We start from the raw sequence: 22,765 nt of genomic DNA, 5'->3' as shown, positions 1-22,765 counted from the left end.
GGGAAGGGTTTAGCTCCACAGTATTTGCTTTAGCTCAGTGTGTGTTGGTAACCAGGTTGCATATGCTTGTGTTGCAGCTGCTGAATCCAGAGGATGACCTCCGCCCAGGCAAGATCCGGGACAGTAACCGGTCCACCCTCCTCGCCACCATCCAGGAGCACGGCTACCCAACCATCAACCTGGGCATCGTCGGAGACAAGTACGTCACACACTGCGCCTCCTCGTTCCTGTATCAAACTGGGGCAGCCTGCCTGCCACCAGTTCAATCTGAAGTCTACAATTCATTGAAAGTCAAAAGATAGGTCAAAAACTATATGTTGCTTACCCTCCAGCCCCCCTTCATGCCTACATTTAAAATCTGCCTCTTGTTTCAGACTCGCACTGCCAGAGTGCCAATGCAGGTTGCATTGATATTACCCTGCCCATAGGTATTGCTCTTGCACTGTAATGAGCAGCTGATACTCACTATAAGAGACAGTAAAGCACCATGGATGGGCAGGTATAGTCACATCTTGTTCAACTTTTGTTTTGTAACTGGATTAGTTTATTTATACAGCAGATCCCATTCTTCTAATAGGAATTTTTTTGTACGTTGTTCCAAGGAGGACATCTTCCAATCTCAGCTCAGAGATGTGTCTATCTTTCCCTGCAAAAACAATTTTAAAGCCAGGTTGCCCAGCCAAGTTTCATGTACCATATTACTAAAAAACAACTGCAATAGGCACAGAAAGGCCTCCGCCCTATAGCGTACTGCATTGCTGCTCCAGGTATATCACTCACACAGTAGTCAAAGCCCACGGTGGCTCATAGAGCAGGAGGCTTCCAGTTGTATCTTCTCATTTGTAGTGTTTCAAGGAGCTTTGACTATCAGTTCAGGAGCTGCTCTTCAGTTCAAGTTGCCAGACATAAACATGTGCAGCCTAGGTTAGAGCAGCCAACGTGTCTTTGCTCTGTAAAACACTTGAAAGTGAGAAAATGCAACTGGTTCGATAGTTAAAAGAAGCAAACATCATGAAAAGATAAGGGGGTCGTCAAAAAAAACAAAAAAAAACCTAACAGAATGAAATTTGAGCCTACTCACTTTCAATGTACTACAAGTTCCCACCAAACAAATGAATCTGGCACTTTTACTGTAGTGTAATTACTTCAAACACAATTCCTATCAGAACTTTTCTAATGCGTGCTGTGTATTACCCTGCGGAATGGTTAAAAGGTTAGCGGAGATGGATGTGAAGAGAGAGCTGAGTATTTGTACTTGTAAAAAGGTCTAACAGATAAGCAAGGTGCTTGAGTAATAACTAGTTAGTTGAAAATGACTAAAATAAAATAGAACAAATGGGGAGATCTATCATAAACTATTTCTCCGTTAATAGAAGTCGGTCATGAAGTGTGAAATTGGTAGCTAAGTATTGATTTATTGATCACAGCTGCAGTGGAAAGAATGTGAACAGACCCTCATAAATCTGGGGTGATATATGCAAATACAACAGGTACTGCTTTAATAATCTAAACAGCAGACATTCTTAATATTACAGCTGTTCCCCATTTAATATCCTGTCATACATGTTCTCTGTCATTCTCTGTTGCTGTTGCTCGGATCATTATTCAAAGCTTCTTTTCCGGTGGTCGTTTGAGACATTACCTCTAGTTGTTGGAAACTCTCACTTCTTCCCCCAACTTTGTGTTGGTAAGTGGAAAATTTCTACACAAAAACACAGTTTCCACTGCACACTGCTGTCGGTCCTTGTGTGCTTTTTAGTTTAACAGAGGTCTGTGTTGAAGTGAGCTGAAGCCAAAGATCAGCAGTCCTGATAAAACTGATTACCATCTCTCTCCCAAAACACCTTTATTGCATTGCAGCTGAAAACTACGCTACTGCCTCCAAATTAATTGTTATTGATTCTTATCTCCAAGTGGGGGTTGCATCCAAAAGGAAGAGCTAAGAGAATTTATATTATAAAGTGTATTTCAGAAAAAGAAACAAAATGTTTATGTTAAAAATTCTTATTGTAAGGAAGTCATGTTATCCAAGTTTGTTTCAATTAAAACTGACTGAAGATTTTAAATAGCATTTCAAATCACAAGTAGAATGGTACCCCAAAATGTTCTCCTTTTTCTGGGAAAGCAGTAACACTGGAGATGGGGAGTTTGTTGCCAGATAAGCTCACCCAGACTACATGCTCAGTAAATATCTTGATATCCCTGAATAGATAATCATCTCCCCTTTAAAAAATATGCAAAAGACTGTAATGAGCTGTCTGTCCTTCTCACTGAATTTATGAAGTTTCTCAGTATTTCAAAATACTAGTAATAGTATTGATGAAACATTGTTTCTAGGGTCTAATAATAAGTCTTTCACTTTGTCTTGTCCCCCCGCAGTCCTGACGACCTTCTCAACGCTCTGAACGAGGGAATCAGCCGCGCTGATGTCATCATCACCTCAGGGGGGGTGTCTATGGGGGAGAAGGTAGGCCAGGCTGGGGGTTCACTACAGCTCCTCTGTGCAGTCAGGATCCATAGCTCATTATGGGAGTGCAGGGATGGTTAAAAGCTAGGGCCACAGTTCACTGAGCATCTCAAATTAAGCACAGTCGCAACCTCGCAAATTTAATAAGAGTCTGTTTTAATTGGAGTTAAATTAGATACTTAATTGCCTTTCTGAGGCTGCAAATGAGAAAATGGACATTATAGATGAAATACCTTTCTATAGGCACTGTATAGAATAAGTCCAGCCAGCACAAGACATTTCCAATACACATTGTGACAGTGAGAGATGCAGAATACTGTGCCTATAGAAAGTCTGCACCCCCATGAACTTTTTTCACATTTTGTTATGTCAGTGCCTCAGAGATTCATATTTTTCAATATTTGACCATTCTTCTTTACAAAAGTGTTCAAGCTCTGTCAAGTTCTTTGGGGAGCACTGATGGACAGCAATCTTCAAGTCATGTCACAAATTTTTGATTGGATTTAGGTCGGGGCTCTGACTGTGCCACTCAAGGACATTTACCTTTTTGTTCCTTAGCCACGCCAGTGTAGCTTTGGCTGTATGCTTTGGGTCATTGTCATGCTGAAAGGTGAACTTCCGTCCCAGTTTCAGCTTTCTTGTAGAAGGCAGCAGGTTTTCCTCAAGGACTTCTCTGTACTTTGCTCCATTCATAACTGTTGACTATCCATTTCACACCCACACATATATATACATGTATACCTAACGATGTTGTATTGCTACTATAACGATGTAGTAGACAGGTTGCACTGCTGGTAAATAATTAAACTGTGGGTGCACTCGCAGGTGCTCAAAATAATAATGAAAATAAAAGGTGAAAGAAAAAGGGAAAATAAAACACAGTAACAAATAAAAGGTGCTGCTCTTGGCAGCGTTACCCCAGTGATCGCTACACGCACGACCTGGGTCACCGACCTACACTCAGCCTCCTATGCACAATACTTTGGGGGGGTCTGCCCAAGGTTTCCCCGCTACCATTATGTCTCTTTACTTTATTTCTGGTTTCTCTCGGGTTGCTTTATCCTGGCCGTTCTCAATCCTGGACCAGCGCTTCCGCATGCTCAGCACGTCTAAAAGGGCAGACCTGAGGGAACAGCAGTGTTATTTTATAGGGCTGACAATCCTCTCAAGACCTGCCTCTCAGCCACTCAGAGAGAGGGAAAGTCCACACACCCTCTCTCCTACCTCCCCGTGTCACTGCCATGACTCACAGACGGGTATTGGACGTCTGCTGCTCTCCTCCTACATCACTATGAACACACCAGCAGAGTCAGCACGGATCTCCCCTGCTGCTACATGGCCATAAAAGCCTGTAGCTCATGCAATGTTGCCATTGGCCTCTTGGCAGCTTCTCTGATTTTGTCTCCTTCTTCCTCAGTCATCCAGTTTGGAGGGACGGCCTGCTCTAGGCAGAGTCTTGGTGGTGACATACACCTTCCACTTCTTCATAGTCGTCTTGACCGTGCTCAAAGGGATATTCAAGGCCTTTGATATTTTTGTATACCCATCCCCTGATCTGTGCCTTTCAACAACTTTGTCCCACAGTTTTTTTGAAAGCACCTTGGTGCTTGTGGTTGGGTCTTTGCTTTAAAATGCACAACCCAGTAGAGGGAACCTACAGGAACTGCAGAATTTATCCTGAAATCATGCGAATCACTATAATTTAATACCTTTGGAGGCCACTTAACTTGGTGATTGGTTACACTTGAGCTAATTTTGGATTGTTTTTAAAAGGGGGTGGACACTTATCCAAACAAGCTATTTCAGTTTTTATTTTTAATAAATTTTCTACAAATTTCTAGAATTTTTTTTTCACTTGGAAGTTGTGGGGTAGGATGTGTTAATAAATGAAAAAAAAATCATATTTTAATATATTTTAATTCCAGGCTATAAGGCAGCAAAAGGTGAAAAATTTGAAAGGTGGTGTAGACTTTCTATAGGCACTGTTCAGCACCAGTTAGACAGATGCAGAACACTTTCTCAGCACCAGTTAGAGATGCAGAATACTTTCTCAACACCAGTCAGAGAGATGCAGAATACTTTCTCAGCACCAGTCAGAGAGGGATGCAGAATACTTTCTCAACACCAGTCAGAGAGAGGTGCAGAATACTTTCTCAGTAGCAGTCAGAGAGATGGAGAATACTTTCTCAGCACCAGTCAGAGAGATGCAGAATACTTTCTCAGCACCAGTTAGAGGTGCAGAATACTTTCTCAGTAGCAGTCAGAGAGATGGAGAATACTTTCTAAGCACCAGTCAGAGAGATGCAGAATACTTTCTCAGCACCAGTTAGAGGTGCAGAATACTTTCTCAGTAGCAGTCAGAGAGATGGAGAATACTTTCTAAGCACCAGTCAGAGAGAGGTGCGAAAGATTCGTGGTCAGTCTCTCTCCAAGTCTTTATATATATATATAGAGAATATGAGAGATAATATATAGAGAGAGAGAGAGAGAGAGAGAGAGAGAGAGATAGAGAGATACTAGACTTGAGTTTTATAGCTAAAGCAGTAGGCAGCTTATACTCCAGTTCTTTTCAGTTTGATCAAGGTCTTATGACTGAGTTACTGTATGGGTGCCCCAGAAGTTAGGAATCGCTGGCAATATCACAGCTTATGCTTATGAAGTTCCCTGTTACATAGGGAGGCCACACATCTGCACCACACATCAAAATGATCTGAATTCGTTCCTCTTAGACACCTGATAGCAATACAAGAGAGGCAACCAATATTGACAACTACACCTATGATACCTGAGTTATGGAAATTAAGGGGAGTGAAAAGTACTGTAAAACCTACTGTAGAACAACTAAAATGTTCTTTGTTGTTTCTGTAAAACAGTGCCACCTACTGCTTAAAAATTAAACAGAACCGTCTTGTTAATTACTACAGCCCAGTTTTAGTTTTAGCTGGGATTGTGGAGGGAGATGGTTGTAAAAAATCAATCATCAGTTCTTATTAGTATTCTAATTTATTAGCTTTGTAATTGTCATTACTTTATAAATCATTGTATGCTTGGGTCTATTCACAAAGCTTTAACTTATTAGTTAATAAAGTAATCCTTGTTAAGAAGGTTCAGTGTTTTTTTTCTCTACTCTTACTTTTCTTAAGGGGGTTCATTAACTGTTTAATGCTTCTTAACTGTTTTAGCTTGTGATTACTTGGTAAACAAAGACATCCAGAAGAACTTCCATTTGGCCATCCACTCCTATGCTTTGCTGAGTTTGAAATGGTCATTTAGTTTATCGGAACATTTTAGATCTGTATAAATGTTAATTAACACTGTATTATTGTTCTTAAATTCCTGGAAGTACCCTTGTTCCTTAAAGCTGTAAAAAATCAAAAAACACCCATTATTAAAACAACCTTCACCCAACTCCATTCCAGTATCACTGTTCACATTTTGTTTAGGGAAGTATTGTAAAACACAGAGAGATATGGTAAAGCATGAGGAAGCATTATAAAGCACAGTTAGGTATGGTAAAGCATAGGGAATCATTGTAAAGCACAGAGAGGTATGGTAAAGCATAGGGAATCATTGTAAAGCATAGGGAATCATTGTAAAGCATAGGGAATCATTGTAAAGCACAGATAGGTATGGTCAAGCATAGGAATGCATTGTAAATCACAGAGAGGTATGGTAAAGCATAGGGATGCATTTTAAAGCACAGAGGTATGGTAAAGCATAGGGATGCATTGTAAAGCACAGAGGTATGGTAAAGCATAGGGATGCATTGTAAAGCACAGAGGTATGGTAAAGCATAGGGATGCATTGTAAAGCACAGAGGGGTATGGTAAAGCATAGGGATGCATTGTAACTCACAGGGAGGTATGATAAAGCGTAGTAAAAAAAAAACATGGTAAACTATATTAAAAGCAAAATTAGCTTTTAAAATTACTGTGGTAAACTTTTCCGAGGGTTACACAGAGGAAAATGGGGCCCTATTACCTGTGACAGCATAAAAGGGATTCACAGTCAGAGTGAAAAAATGTCACCAGCAAACCAAACGGGCATGAGCAAACCTTTTAAAAGGTTTCCAAGTACACTTTAAGAATGAGCCATGGCATTTCAAAGACGTGTTTAGTTTGCAGTACAGCTGAAGTTTTCTCTTTATAAATGATGCTGTTACCTTCCAGGACTACCTGAAGCAGGTGCTGGATATCGATCTTCACGCTCAGATTCACTTCGGACGAGTGTTTATGAAACCAGGGTAAGACTGAAAACAAGTTTTCTTTTCCTAATCCCAATTTCACTTTGTGTACTCTAGCTATAGGGATGCAGTAATGAACTTACAGCAATGGCCAAAAGTATAGAATTTAGTAAAATTTGAGGATTGAGACATAATTTAAAAACAAAACCAACATGAACATAATTTAGTTATTTTATTTAACATCATGTGATCAAAGAAATTACAAAATGGTATCACAACAATCTACAGGAAGCCTTAATAGTAGTACAGTATTTCATATTAGATCTTAGAAATTTTTCAATTTTTTGTCAGTTTTTTGTTAAGTACAGTATATGGAAAACTACAAAGTAATTCAGTATGTTAACGTGACATTATTCAGCAGGTTTCATTTGACTTTATAAAACAAAATGTGTTAATCATGTAGGGTGATGCAAAACCATAGCTGTATGTCTTGTTTGCCTCATAGTCATGCTCCTGCTACTTCTTGCAGCAACAGAGAGTTATAGTGACCTCTTCAAGCTACGTTATAGGTCAGGAAACACAACAGATGTTTGTATTTTCCTTGTAGTGGCGTATTTTCCTTGTAGTGGCAAGTTTTAATATGAAATTCCTATAGAGCTGATACTTTGCCACATTTGTTTATTAGGTTCCAACCCTCTTAAATGTTATCTCTAATGTGCTATTGCAAAGCTGTTCGAGCTGTACATGCTCTACAGACCAGTGGGGCTTGTACATGGCTATTAATTAATTAAAATCTTACAGCAAATCAATCTCTGACAGGCCATGCTTCTTAATTAATATGTCAGGCCGTGCTGCTTAATTAATGAGGGGTAAAATCACAGGGCTCGTTGACGTCAGGTTGGTGAGATTGGCAACTAAAGCAAGAAACTGAAGTTAGAGGCTTGAAGATCAGAGGCAGTAGAGCAGAGTGGAGCAGGGCTGCAAAGTCCTCAAAGAAGGAATCGCACTAGGAACCGATCTACAGAACCCTCCAGCAAGTATCAGCACGGCTGTGACATTTACTGCCTGTTGAACCCCACTCAGACCCCTTGCTCTCCAAATAACTTCCCTGAAGAGGTGACTGTGCTCACTTTTGGATGTGTTGTGTTTATGAGCAAGATGTCTCACAAGAGCAGTGCTACCACAAAATGATTTACCATTGTAAAGTGCCTTCCTTATTCTACTCAAATCATGTGACCATTCAACTCTATTTGGCCCACCTCTCTCTCTCTCTCTCCCTAGAACAAAGGTGTCAAACTCAGTTCCTGGAGGGCCGCAGTGTCTTCTGGCTTTCGTTCCACCCGAGCTCTCAATTACTTCATTGGTCTAATTATTTGATTAACTGTACATATTTAACACTTCTCTTCAGGCCTCAAAATGTTTTATAGGTAGTGTACCTTGAATCAAATGCATTTTTAAAACCATCAACTGTAAAAGACCTTGAAAAATATTAAATATGTCAAATTCAACAAATAATAAGATAAATTATGTTAATTGAGAGCTTAAGTTGGAATAAAAACCAAAAGACCCTCCGGCACTCGGACTGGAGTTTGCCACCCATGCGCTAGAAATAGAGTAGCTGGGGCTCACAGAGTTGAATGGTTACATTATCACATGATTGTATTGCAATGAGGAAGGCTTTTCAGTCCTGACAGTTCAGACCAGCGCAAAGCCAGGTAAAGGCAGATTTAGAGAAAAACTGAAATAATATGGAAACCCAGAACCACTGAGAATGATTGCAAACATCATACAAAGAAATGCACTGTAAAAAAAGCAAACCAGAACAAAACAGTCACATCTCAATCTGCAATATCCTGTTCATGTGTCAGTGGTTCATTTCTTTTTTCTGTTGCAGTCTCCCAACAACTTTTGCCACTGTGGACATCGATGGTGCTAGGAAACTAATCTTTGCCCTACCAGGTAATTTCCAAATGTTGTCATTTTGTAGTCTTGAAAGAACCATCTAATTATAAAAGGTTGTCTTCAGAAAGGCAGTTCAGAGCAGCTGGTCTGTATAGCGCACCACCGCTGAGACAGGACCTTCTGTGAACCAGATACAATCAGAGCCAAGACCCTGGCTTTTTTCAAACACTCTACCTCTTTATATATTTTAGTAGTTGTCGAGAAAATCTAAATTAAATGCCATCAACTAATCACCATTATAGAGCTTCTCTGGTGTTTTCTGCTTGGATCATTACCTGCCATGCTTACTAACTAGTGCAGCAAATAATACTTCCTCAAGGCTGATTCCTGAAACTGATTTTGTGGAAGCGCTAATATTGTTACCCACCTGTGGCAAAGTGCCCGCCCCTGTGTGTATTTTGTGTTATATGTTGTATGTTAATGTTGGTGTATAGTCATTGGTACACGGGATATAAACGGGTCTGTGTAACACGAGTGTTTAAAATGTATATTTGTATTTAGGCACGAGGATTGCACAGCACTTCACATGCAGGTAAAAAGTAATATGTGAGCACGGGGAATTGCACTTTATTAATTCACGTGCAGTTGTACCGCGGCGCCAATTGAATGATTGATTAGTAATCGAGTCTCGGTACAGCTGCATAAAAGCAGCATGTTTTCATTCACTCAGGGTTGTGTGTTCAGGAGTGGAGAACGGGGGAGAGAGAGAGGAGAAGCATATTTATAAATATCAATTGCTACGAGTGCTGGAAGCACCAGCACCGTACTTTTGTTTTGTGTAGCGTTCATCCACCGTTTTGTTAGTGTCTACTCGTTTTGTTTGTCTATTTATTTTGGCCTCACTTGCCGTGTGCTGTTTTTTACAAACCTTTTATTTTCTGACTGTCTGTTCATTTATTAAATGCTGAGCGAGACCATTCGCTCAGCTCCACCAAACTCCACCTCTCTGTCGTTTATTTCCTGGTTCCTGTTTCTGGTCTGAAGTCCCCCACTCCGGACGTCTTTGTGACACCATCTTAAGCGTTAGTTGGTAAGCATGGCAAATAATGATCTATGCAAAAACATGAAGAACGGCATAGAACACACACATTGGAATATTAAAGGTAGAAAATTAAATAAAAGGAACATGTACATGAGTATCTCTTTAAATGTGCATAGCAAAATTTGCTAAAAGTACTCTAATAAGTGGGGGTTTGTAGTATACTCTTAAACATGGTCTAAATATGTCAGAAATATGTTTATAAAATGGCAGGCAACGATATTGCTCTTTGATTGGTTAATCACACGTGACTGTAACCTCATTGTAAATTATGAATAATGAAATATGAATCCACTAAACAGGTAACCCCCCCCCCCCCCCCCCCCCCAAAAAAAAAAAAAAAAAGGAGATGGGGAAATTGAAGGAAACAGACACTTCGTGCAAGTCGTCCACTCTGAAAATCACCCGGAGCAAAAAAAAAAGGAAAACACCACACATGGGATCTGTAGTTATTACTATTTGTAAAATAATAAATATAGTACACACACACACACACACACACAACAAAGATGCTGTCCTGAGCATTAGTTTTTTTTAAAACAGCAGAAGGACACACCGATGAAAATCATTTCCAGGCGTGTAAATTGCCTAATTAGTATGTTAGTAAGATTGATAAGTTTTCATAGTATAGCAGGGAGTTGTCATGCTACAATTCTTAAGTAAACAATGTATCCCAGAATATAGCTAATATATTTAGTTTATAGTAGGGCCAGGAAATGCATTCTAACTATACTTTAAAATAAAAAGGTAATGTAAAGATCATAAAATATATATATATATAGATATATATATATCTTATATATATAACATTACATATACATATATATATATAGATATATATAATACTTATCCGTTGTAATTGCTATCTTCCCTAGTGCCTATAGAAAGTCTACACCCCCTTGAACTTTTTTTCACATTTTGTTGTGTCAATGCGTCAGAGTTTCATGCATTTAAAGGAGGATTTTTTTCCACTTATCTACACACCATACTCCATACTGTTAAGGGGAAAAAATATATATAGTAAAAATACAAAACTGAAAGATCATAATTGCATAAGTCTCCACCCCCCTGAGTTAATATTTGGTAGAAGCACCTTTGGCAGCAATTACAGCTGGGAGTCTGGGATAGGTCACTACCAACTTTGTACACTTAGATTTGGCAATATTTGACCATTATTCTTTTCAAAACTGTTCAAGCTCTGTCAAGTTCTTTGGGGAGCATTGATGTACAGCAACCTTCAAGTCATGTCATAAATCTTCGATTGATTTTAGGTCGGGTCTCTGACTGGGCCACTCAAGGACATTTACTTTTTTTGTTCCTTAGCCACTCGTGTAGCTTTGGCTGTGTGCTTTGGGTCATTGTCAGGCTGAGAGGTGAACTTCCATCCCAGTTTCAGCTTTCTTGCAGAGGGCAGCAAGTTTTCCTCAAGGACTTCTCTGTACTTTTCTCCATTCATTTTCCCTTTTATCCTGACAAGTGCCCCAGTCCCTGCCAATGAGAAACATCCCCATAACATGATGCTGCCACCCCCATGCTTCACAGTAGGGATGGTGTTCTTTGGGTTATGCGCTGTGTTGGGTTTGCGCTTTGCATTTAGGCCTAAAAGTTCCATATTTCGTCAGACCACAAAACTTTTTGCCACATGGCTACAGAATCTCCTGAGTGTTTTTTTGCATACTTCAAACAGGATTCGAGGTGGACTTTCTTGAGTAATGGCTTCCTTCTTGCCACCCTACAATTCAGGCCAGATTTGTGGAGTGCTTAGGATATTGTTGTCACATGCACACTTTGACCAGTCTTGGCTATAAAAGCCTGTAGCTCTTACAAAGTTGCCATTGGCATCTTGGTAGCCTCTCTGATCAGTCTCCTTCTTGCTCGGTCATCCAGTTTCGAGGGATGGCCTGATCTAGACAGGGTCTTGGTGGTACCATACACCTTCACTTCTTAATAATTGGCTTGACTGTGCTCCAAGGGATATTCAAGGCCTTTGATATTTTTTTATGCCCATCCCCTGATCTGTGCCTTTCAGCAACTTTGTTCCGGAGTTCTTTTGAAAACACCTTGGTGCTCATGGTCTCGCTTTGAAATGCTCCACCCAGCAGAGGGAACCTACAGGAACTGCTGAATTTATCATGAAATCTGAATCACTACAATTTAACACAGGCCACTAAACATGGTGTGTGATTTTGAAGACTATTGGTTACAAATTTCTAGAATATTTTTTTCACTTGGAAGTTGCGGGGTAGGATGTGTAGATAAATGAAAAAAATATATTTTTTTCCCACACACATTATATTATATATATATATATATATATATATATATATATATATATATATATATATATATATATATATATAGCTCTGGAAAAAATTAAGAGACCACTGCAAAATTATCAGTTTCTCTGGTTTTACTATTTATAGGTATGTGTTTGGGTAAAATGAACATTTTTGTTTTATTCTATAAACTACTGACAACATTTCTCCCAAATTCCAAATAAAAATATTGTCATTTAGAGCATTTATTTGCAGAAAATGACAACAGGTCAAAATAACAAAAAAGATGCAGTGTTGTCAGACCTCGAATAATGTAAAGAAAATAAGTTCAGATTCATTTTCAAGCACAGCTTTCATGCGTCTTGGCATGCTCTCCACCAGTCTTTCACATTGATGTTAGGTGACTTTATGCCACTCCTGGCGCAAAAATTCAAGCAGCTCGGCTTTGTTTAATGGCTTGTGACCATCCATCTTCCTCTTGATCTCATTCCAGAGGTATTCAATGGGGTTCAGGTCTGGAGATTGGGCTGGCCATGACACGGTCTTGATCTGGTGGTCCTCCATCCACACCTTGATTGACCTGGCTGTGTGGCATGGAGCATTCTCCTGCTGGAAAAACCAATCCTCAGAGTTGGGGAATATTGTCAGAGCAGAAGGAAGCAAGTTTTCTTCCAGGACAACCTTGTACTTGGCTTGATTCATGCCAAAGCTGCCCGATTCCAGCCTTGCTGAAGCACCCCCAGATCATCGCCGATCCTCCACCACATTTCACAGTGGGTGCAAGACACTGTGGCTTGTAGGCCTCTCCAGGTCTCCGTCTAACCATTAGATGACTAGGTGTTGGGCAAAGCTGAAAATTGGCCTCATCTCGGGGTGCTTCAGCAAGGCTGGAATTGGGCAGATTTGTCTTTGTGAAGGACGCATGAATCAAGCCAAGTACAAGGTTGTAGTTTATCGAATAAAACAAAAATGTTCATTTTACCCAAACATATACCTATAAATAGTAAAACCAGAGAAACTGATAATTTTGCAGTGGTCTCTTAATTTTTTCCAGAGCACATCTCGATGTATATATATATATATTATATATATATATAATATATCTATATTTATATATATATATATATTTTGTGGGCGGGTAGGTGCACACGAAGAAAACAGGCAGTAGTTTCCAAAACAAAGCAAGTCTTTATTCCAGTATTCTATACAGCTGGCTCTTATATTGCAATGTCCAAAAGAAAATAAACAGTTCAAACAAGGTTTCAAACAAAAACCAAATCACCAAAGCAAAATTGCTGATGTAAACCAACCGGACCAATAACCCCATCCAGTTGGTGAATAGGTAATTCCACCTGGGTTTTGGGTTTCTTCTTTAGGAACCCTTCTCCTACCCTTATTCTGCAGTCCAGTCCCTTTGCGAATCTCAGCAGCGGACAGGCCGTTCCTCATAGCCCCTGCAGAGAACAGGGAATTGCAGATGCAAAGGACCACCACGTTATCCCGTTCCGATCTTATTGTAGATAGTCCTCAGAAGTTCTCAGGCAGGCAAACAAAACAAACAACCCAACAGACTAGCGGCACATGCTCCCTTTTACCAGCCAGGCATTTGGCCGTTACAGGCTACAGGTGTGGGCCAATTAAGGCCAATGATAGTCTAACAATAGTCAAACCCTAATTGCCTACCTAACCACACCTGCAGCCTGTCGGTCCGTTAACTCCTTGACATCATGGCAGGCATGTATGCTGCCCACAGGTCCATCTGATCATTTCTGGCAACCTCTGTGGGCTCATACCAAACCTGCCATGAATGACTCCTGGTGGTAAACTTGTGAGCTGGCTCACAATATATATATATATATATATATATATATATATATATATATATATATATATATATACACACACACACAGCTCTGGAAAAAATTAAGAGACCACTGCAAATTTTTCTTAAATCAGCATCTCTACATGTATGGCAGCCATTCCATTCCAGTGTCTGTTGAATTCCAACACAGGCACACCTCATTCTACTGAATGAGGTACTGATTAGGGGATCACCTGAACCAAATCTTATTTAACGAGGAAAAGTATAAAAACCACTGCTGTGGTCATCACTATCCTCTTGCAACAGGACTAGCTGGGTGGCAAAACAGTGCTAGTAGTACCGCAAAAGTAATTGGAATCAAAAAATAACTATTGACCATGCCCAAAGAGTTGAAAAGGAAAGTTTTGAGTGAGGAAAAGAAGGGTTCAATTCTGGCTTTACTGGCAGAGGGATACAGTGAGCGTCGGGTTGCTTCCATCCTTAAAATTTCAAAGATGGCGTTTCATAAGAAAAGGTCAAGCAGCACACATTGGGGACAACAAAGCTACAGACCGGCAGAGGGCGAAAACGACTCTCCACTGACCAGGATGACCGCCAACTCATTTGAATGTCACTCAGCAACTGTAGCATGACATCAAGTGACCTACAAAAAGAATGGCAAACGGCAGCTGGGGTGAAGTGCACGGCGAGGACGGTTCGAAACAGGCTCCTAGGGGCAGGGCTGAAGTCGTGCAAAGCTAGAAAAAAGCCCTTCATCAATGAGAAGCAAAGAAGAGCCAGGCTGAGGTTTGCAAAAGACCATAAGGATTGGACCGTAGAGGACTGGAGTAAGGTCATCTTCTCTGATGAGTCCAGTTTTCAGCTTTGCCCAACACCTGGTTGTCTAATGGTTAGACGGAGACCTGGAGAGGCCTACAAGCTGTAGTGTCTCGCACCCACTGTGAAATGTGGTGGAGGATCGATGATGATCTGGGGGTGCTTCAGCAAGGCTGGAATTGGGCAGCTTTGGCATGAATCAAGCCAAGTACAAGGTTGTCCTGGAAGAAAACTTGCTTCCTTCTGCTCTGACAATGTTCCCCAACTCTGAGGATTGTTTTTTCCAGCAGGACAATGCTCCATGCCACACAGCCAGGTCAATCAAGGTGTGGATGGAGGACCACCAGATCAAGACCCTGTCATGGCCAGGCCAATCTCCAGACCTGAACCCCATTGAAAACCTCTGGAATGTGATCAAGAGGAAGATGGGTGGTCACAAGCCATCAAACAAAGCCGAGCTGCTTGAATTTTTGCTCCAGGAGTGGCATAAAGTCACCCAACATCAATGTGAAAGACTGGTGGAGAGCATGCAAAGACGCATGAAAGCTGTGCTTGAAAATCAGGGTTATTCCACCAAATATTGATTTCTGAACTCTTCCTAAGTTAAAACATTAGTATTGTGTTGTTTAAAAATGCATATGAACTTATTTTCTTTGCGTTATTTGAGGGCTGACAACACTGCATCTTTTTTGTTATTTTGACCAGTTGTCATTTTCTGCAAATAAATGCTCTAAATGACAATATTTTTATTTGGAATTTGGGAGAAATGTTGTCAGTAGTTTATAGAATAAAACAAAAATGTTCATTTTACCCAAACACATACCTATAAATAGTAAAAACCAGAGAAACTGATAATTTTGCAGTGGTCTCTTAATTTTTCCAGAGGTGTGTGTGTATATATATATATATATATATATATATATATATATATATATATATATATATATATGTATATATATATATGTGTGTGTGTGTGTGTATAGGTTTTTTTTTTGTTCGTTTTGTTTTTTTTTCAAATGTACTTTTAATGGTTTGTGTCCCTGTGAGGCGTGTGAGTACAAATGGATTTTCCAGACAGTGATTTACGTGTAATATTTAAAATTTTATTTAATATTACACGAAAAAAAGAAAGAAAAATAATAAAGAAGGATGTGAGGGAGGGAGTGCAGGAGTAATCAAAAATAAAGGAACGGAAGCCTCTTAGTCCTCTTCGCGTTCTGCTTAAATCCAAAAATAAAACAAAAAGGAATAAAAACAGAAAAGAACCAAGTTAGTAAGGCCTCCGTTCGTGACACAGTCCAAACTCCCAAGTACTTCCCTCCAGCCTTTTTTTCCCCCGCCTCTATTCCTTAGGACCAACCCCGAACACAGTAGCACGTTCCCTTTAGTATGCAAACCCCGCCCCGGTAGTCAGTGGATCACCAATCCCAAACTGACAGGTATCCTTAATTTCACTTGACTCCAGTGGCTGGAATTTACATACTCGTACTTCCGCCCCTCACCAAGGTGCCGCCCCTCAAAAAGATGACTTTTGTCATGGTCACAAGACCTTGGTAAGGGAAATCCCGAGTTGGTTTGATGCCTTCTACTGTTGGGAGGCTGAATTGCAGACCGAAACCCCTTTGACTCATCACATATCCCACCCCTCAGAGTGGAGCCGAAGGAACACTCGGAAACCTCTAACCCCTCCTTTTCCCCTCCCTCCCGGGAAAAAAAATCAGCGTTTTGATGTAACTTACCTGCACGATGCCTTATTTGAAAGGCGAAGGGTTGGAGCGCCAGGTACCACCGCGTAATCCTAGCGTTTGAATCCTTCATTGTGTCTAACCACTTTAAAGGGGCGTGATCTGTGATGAGTACAAAGGGTCGTCCCAGAAGATAGTATTTTAAGGACTCCACCGCCCATTTTACTGCCAGGCATTCTTTCTCTACCACAGAGTACCTCTGTTCTCTCGGCAGTAACTTCCGACTAATATATAGTATCGGGTGTTCTATACCATTTTTTTCCTGGGACAGAACCGCCCCCAGACCAGTCTGTGATGCATCGGTCTGAAGGATGAACTCTCGGCTGAAATCCGGGCTTATTAATGCTGGGGCCTGACTCAAATTAGTTTTAATAGATTCAAAGGCTGTCTGACACTCTGCACTCCACTTAATTTTATTTGGAGCGTTCTTTTTAGTGAGATCAGTGAGAGGGGCGGCTATAGTGGAAAAGTGTGGAATAAAGCGGCGGTAATAACCAGCCAATCCCAACAATGATCTCACCTGGGTTTTTGTGGTAGGTACCGGTGAATCCAACAAAGCCTGGACTTTTGAAACCAACGGTTTCACTCTACCCTTACCCATTATGAAACCTAAATATTTTGTTTCTTCTTTTCCAATAGCGCACTTTGCCATGTTCGCTGTGAGCCCCGCCTTCCTCAGAGACTGTAGGACGGCTTTTAATCTACTCAAATGTTCTTTCCAGGAAGAACTGTATATGACTACATCATCGATATATGCAGCTGCATACTCTCGATGAGGTTGCAATACCCTGTCCATCAGTCTCTGGAAAGTTGCGGGAGCTCCATGAAGTCCGAACGGCATAGTACAAAATTGAAAAAGACCATCTGGGGTTGAGAATGCCGTTTTCTCACGAGAGGCTTTTGCTAATGGAATTTGCCAGTATCCTTTCGTCAGATCCAAAGTTGAAATAAACCGAGCTCGCCCCAGCCTGTCTAAGAGTTCATCTACCCGAGGCATGGGATATGCATCAAACTTAGAGATAGCATTCACCCTCCTAAAGTCTATACATAACCGTAGTGACCCATCTGGTTTGTCTATTGGTACAATTGGGCTACACCACTCACTTCGGGAAGGTTCAATTATCCCAAGTTTCAACATACACTCCACCTCCCTCCGGACAGAATCTCTCCGACTTTCTGGAATGCGATACAGTCTCTGTCTAACTCTCAGACCTGGCGGAGTGATAATAGCATGTTCAATCAAATGCGTTCTTCCGGGCACGTTAGAAAACACATCACCAAACATTTTGATTAAATTGCTTACCTCTTTGCGTTGATCAGGAGTTAATTGTTCCCCCATCGGAACCCCAGCTGCTGATACTGGCTCAATTGAGGGTCCATAGTCCTCTCCCTCCTGTTCGGGAGATATAAAATGGACCTCCCGTTCTTTCCACGGTTTCAGGAGATTAACATGATAAATTTGATTTTCCTTCCGACGCCCAGGCTGTCGGATCTCATAATTTACTTTTCCAATTGCTCGAATGACCTCAAAGGGACCCTGCCATTTAGCAAACAACTTAGATTCTGATGAGGGAAGCAACAACAACACTTTGTCTCCAGGTCGAAAGTTCCTAATTCTTGCATTTTTATTGTAGCTTTGCTGCTGCTTCTGCTGTGCCACTTTGAGATTGTCATGTGCCAATCGACCGACTAATTCTAAGCGATCGCGTAGCTGTAATACATATTTCTATTTTTACTATATTTTTAGAGTCTTTTGACTGTTCTTCCCAGCCTTCTCTTATGAGATCCAGGAGATACTGTCCCGCAACCCGGGGCCGCACCCCCTTGGACAGCTGGTATTCCCGGAAACGGCGCCGGTATGTTTCTTCCATGATCCCGAGGCGTGAGAGAATGGCTTCTTTTACTTTTATATAATCCGCGGCCTCCAAGGCCATCAAGGCTCTATACGCTGCTTGCGCTTGTCCTGTCAAACAGGGTGCCAATTTCATGGCCCAGTGTTCCTTGGGCCACCCTGCTGCTTCTGCCACTCTCTCAAAGGTGACCAAGAACGAGTCATCTTCTGTAGCTTTGGTTGTGAAGAAAACATCCGGGCAACCGCTGTTTCCGCCGCTGGTGTCGAGATTTTCTCTACCAGCTGACCAAAGAACTGGGCGAGCTGTTCCTGGCGCCGTGCTTCCCTCTCCTCTCGCTTCTCCTCCTGCTCCCTAAACATCGCCAAAACTGTAGCTGGATCAATCTCCCACAATGACACCACGTGTGAGGCGTGTGAGTACAAATGGATTTTCCAGACAGTGATTTACGTGTAACAATTAAAATTTTATTTAATATTACACGAAAAAAAAGAAAAAATAATAAAGAAGGATGTGAGGGAGGGAGTGCGGGCGTAATCAAAAATAAAGGAACGGAAGCCTCTTAGTCCTCTTCGCGTTCTGCTTAAATCCAGAAATAAAACAAAAAGGAATAAAAACAGAAAAGAACCAAGTTAGTAAGGCCTCCGTTCGTGACACAGTCCAAACTCCCAAGTACTTCCCTCCAGCCTTTTTTTTCCCCGCCTCTATTCCTTAGGACCAACCCCGAACACAGTAGCACGTTCCCTTTAGTATGCAAACCCCGCCCCGGTAGTCAGTGGATCACCAATCCCAAACTGACAGGTATCCTTAATTTCACTTGACTCCAGTGGCTGGAATTTACATACTCGTACTTCCGCCCCTCACCAAGGTGCCGCCCCTCAAAAAGATGACTTTTGTCATGGTCACAAGACCTTGGTAAGGGAAATCCCGAGTTGGTTTGATGCCTTCTACTGTTGGGAGGCTGAATTGCAGACCGAAACCCCTTTGACTCATCACAGTCCCACAATCCCACTTGTGTCTGTGTCCTACTTTAAAGTTGCTGTGTCCCACAATCACACATTGACTGTTGGTTTAGATTGCTGTTCTCACTTCACCCTCCTGAAACTTCCCAGAATGCCCTCAGGGTATTCAATCTGCAGATCGATTGTGCAATAATTGGTTTAAAAAAGAGACACCCCCTTCAACTTGCAACGACATGACATGGCTGTATCATATATCTAGCTATATTGCTGTTCTTCTCAATCAAGCCAACATTGCTTACTAATCCCATTGTATTTGTCTGTCCGCAACAGTGAACAGCTGCAAAATGTTAAATAAAAAATCAGATCTTGGGATTAAAACATTATTGTACAATCCCCAGTAATAGGGATATGGTGAATGTGTCTATACTTACTGATTGTCACACTTTGCTTATATCTAGCGAACTGCTCATCCAACTGTGATAAGACTTGGTTAGGACATCATTCAGCCCAAGTTATTGACAATATCAGAATCTGTAAAGAAAAGAAGTTAATAGTTTTCCACTTATGTATATAAACAACCGTTTATCCAGTTTTGATGTAACTGGAACACTGACAGTGTTGCAATGTGATATATATATATATATATATATATATATATATATATATATATATATATATATATATATATATATATATATATATATATATTAAATATGTATAATACACTATTTGTAACTTCACACTGATGAAGGCACTAGCTGAAACTACTTTATTTTCTTATAATCTTTACCTTGTATGTTACATGTAGATACTGTACAGTACTGTGGGTGTAGGTCATGTTGATCTGCTTTGTGATGAATCTGCCTGAGAGCTCCAGATTGGAATTCATAATGTAATGGGGGTGTAGATATCCATGACACAGTTGTTTTGATTGGTACAGCAGTAGAAATCTGTGGAAAGTTATTGAAAACAAGCCTACCCTGGAACACTTCATTCAAACCTGAGTAAAAATAAAGTCGGTAAAACTCAAATATTATGGACTTGCTGAACGTGAGAATGCTGTGCTGATCATTGTTTCTTGATAACCTTTAAAGGAGAGCTAGCCAAGCTTTTAAAAGCAGTTGTTTTATACTTTAACTCTGGCTTACAGATTGTGCAGGTACAGTGCTGTAAATAATAGATTGTGCAGGTACAGTGCTGTAGATAATGTTAATGTAGGGGGACTGTTTCTTCCTGGTATCGAATCACTTTGTAGCAGGTGACATGACCTGAGTGAAACAGCGCAGGATATGATTTGGTACCAGGAAGCAGCAGCAAGTTTTACTTCTTACTTCTGTAGTGTTGTCTCTGAAATAATAGTATATTCCCAAACAAAAAATAAACTGAACATGTTGCTACCACTAGTACTAAGAAAAAGGTATTAAAGGTATTAAAACCTTGCTTAGCACTGCTTTAAGCTTGTAAATAAAACCTGAAGCAAGTGTGAGCCTTACTGTGATTCCTCTCACTACCTAGTAATGTCCAGAGACAAGCACATCTAAAGACCCTTTTGCTGCTTGTCATGCTTTTAAAATGTATAAAGTGGCTGGAATTCCATACAACATGAGCCTCGTTTCACAAACCCTGATTAACACTAATCCTGGACTAATCTTTGACTGAGGTTACCTTAACCAGCACTAAATAAACTACAGCTAGTCATTTTATTCATGGGTCTGTGTTGTTGTGTAAAAATGTTATACCAAATTGTTATCACAGCTTCCTACATGCTTTCATACCAACCCACACCCCTTCCCCAACCTTCCTTCTGTGCACCCTGCTTCATCAGCTAGCAGGCTCTGGTGACTGGCCAGTTTGTTTATATTCCCCAAAGGTAGTTTCAGCTTCAGGGACACAAGCTCCATCCTCCTTGACACCTCTGTGCCACCACAGCATGCAGAGTCGAGCAAGCAAGCCCCTGCTGCTACTCGTGGAAGTAGGTGCTTATCAGTGTCAACTACAAGCTCCATTATAGCTCAGAAAACGGAAATTGGAAAAAAAAAGGGATGAGTGTTTAAAGGAAATAATATTAATAGCTGCACATTGGTAACTTAAGACAATAAGGTAGTCATTATTAACCAAATGGGACACTGCTCCTTAAAAAATAAAAAAATAAAAAAGCACTATCCAGAGAATTGATCTTTTATTTTAAAAAAGAAAAAACAATGCAACACAAAATTGAAATTGAGTAATATGAATCTGATTTCTGTTCTGTTTTCTGAGAAATGTGTTTGTGAAAATGTTTTATTTTGTGTTTGCTGTTGGGGTTGTTTCAGCTATCACTTGCCTAAAGCAAAAATTGCCTGTTGTGGTTTGTTTGTCATTTTGTCTTTTTTTTTTTCTCTTTTACTCTCTCTCTCTCTCTCTCTCTCTCTCTCTCTCTCTCTCTCTCTCTCTCTCTCTCTCTCTCTCTATATATATATATATATATATATATATTTTATTTATTTTTTTTTTATTTTTGCCAAATGAAATTTGTGGGCTTGTTTTAGTATTTGGTATTAATTTTTGTTTTAGCAGACTCCCCTGGGGAAAAAAATGGACATTATCCCTGTCAATGTGTCCATATTGTTTAAATTATTCAAATATGTGACCAGTCCTCCATGATCCCTTTGTGTGAGGGTGGAAACCCGCATAGTCCACTCAAGTAATTGTAGCTAACAAAATAGTTCCATACATTTTCTTGATCATCCATTAATTCTATAGGTCTCAAATGTGCCGTTTTGAAAGAAATGTATTTTAATTATAATACTAGGTTAAAGAACACTCTGTTTGTTTTAGACTGTGTTGCACTTCCTGGGTCATTTTACATGGAGAATGAAATTGTCCCCACACTTCACTGGATTCTTTCCTTTCATTAAGAAATCAGCTGCTTGCTCGAATGACTGACATGCTTTGCAGCCAGTAAGATGCTTTGAAGACACTGCTGGGGTGAAATGACATAGGAAGTACAGCAGTAGCAGACTTCCTGGAAGGCAAATCAGATGACCAGATATCATGTTTTAAAATGAAAATATGTGTTTTCTATAACGTGGTCTTTCAAAATTGTACTTTTGAGACATGGGAGGTAAAACTAATTAAATCATTCTGTTAGCTCCAGTGACTTTGAACAGCCCCTCTTTGTCTTTCTCAGTCTCAGTCCAGTCTGCTCCCTCAGATCATGTTATTGCTTCAAAAGTTAAACTGAAGTTCCAGCAATTCTACACTGTTATTGCATCACAGTGATTAATGGAATCAGCCATGCAGGGATTTGCTATTTCCTTCCAGGGCTCTTTCTAAATCTGTATTGATTACTGTGTGTGTAGGCTGTTTGATTGAAGGTACACAGTCAGCAAGGCTGCCTCAACTTCTCTCCCATAATGTCAGTCAGAGCGGGCAAGCTATCAGAAGCAGGTAACCCATCATCTCTCTGGCTTTGAGTCCGGGGTATAGACTGCTTCACATCCCTGGGAAATTGAATATTGGTATCTATATGAGGGTGTTTTAGAAGGGCACTGTCAATGGGATTGGTTTTGTAATTTTGAAAAACGTCATCTTTGAATTTAATCAAATACAGTGGAGCTTGATTGTCAGAACTTTGTCATTGGAAAAACTGTGCTAACCACCT

The 22,765-nt window shown here is 40.4% G+C and overlaps 1 protein-coding gene across 1 annotated transcript in view; it reads left to right on the top strand.

Moving 5' to 3' along the window:
* LOC121330000 (gephyrin-like) overlaps positions 1-22,765 on the top strand; it is a 287,319-nt gene that overhangs the window by 257,247 nt on the left and 7,307 nt on the right. The window contains exons 18-21 of the mRNA XM_041276184.1: positions 78-199; positions 2,380-2,467; positions 6,637-6,710; positions 8,545-8,609. Of these exons, the coding sequence (XP_041132118.1) occupies positions 78-199; positions 2,380-2,467; positions 6,637-6,710; positions 8,545-8,609 (349 nt within the window). The remainder of the gene's footprint in view (positions 1-77; positions 200-2,379; positions 2,468-6,636; positions 6,711-8,544; positions 8,610-22,765) is intronic.

Source organism: Polyodon spathula, chromosome 17 (assembly GCF_017654505.1).
Source record: "Polyodon spathula isolate WHYD16114869_AA chromosome 17, ASM1765450v1, whole genome shotgun sequence".
Taxonomy (NCBI): Eukaryota; Metazoa; Chordata; class Actinopteri; order Acipenseriformes; family Polyodontidae; genus Polyodon; species Polyodon spathula.
The sequence above is the reverse complement of the archived record's forward strand: the minus strand, read 5'-3'. Positions and strand labels throughout refer to the sequence as shown.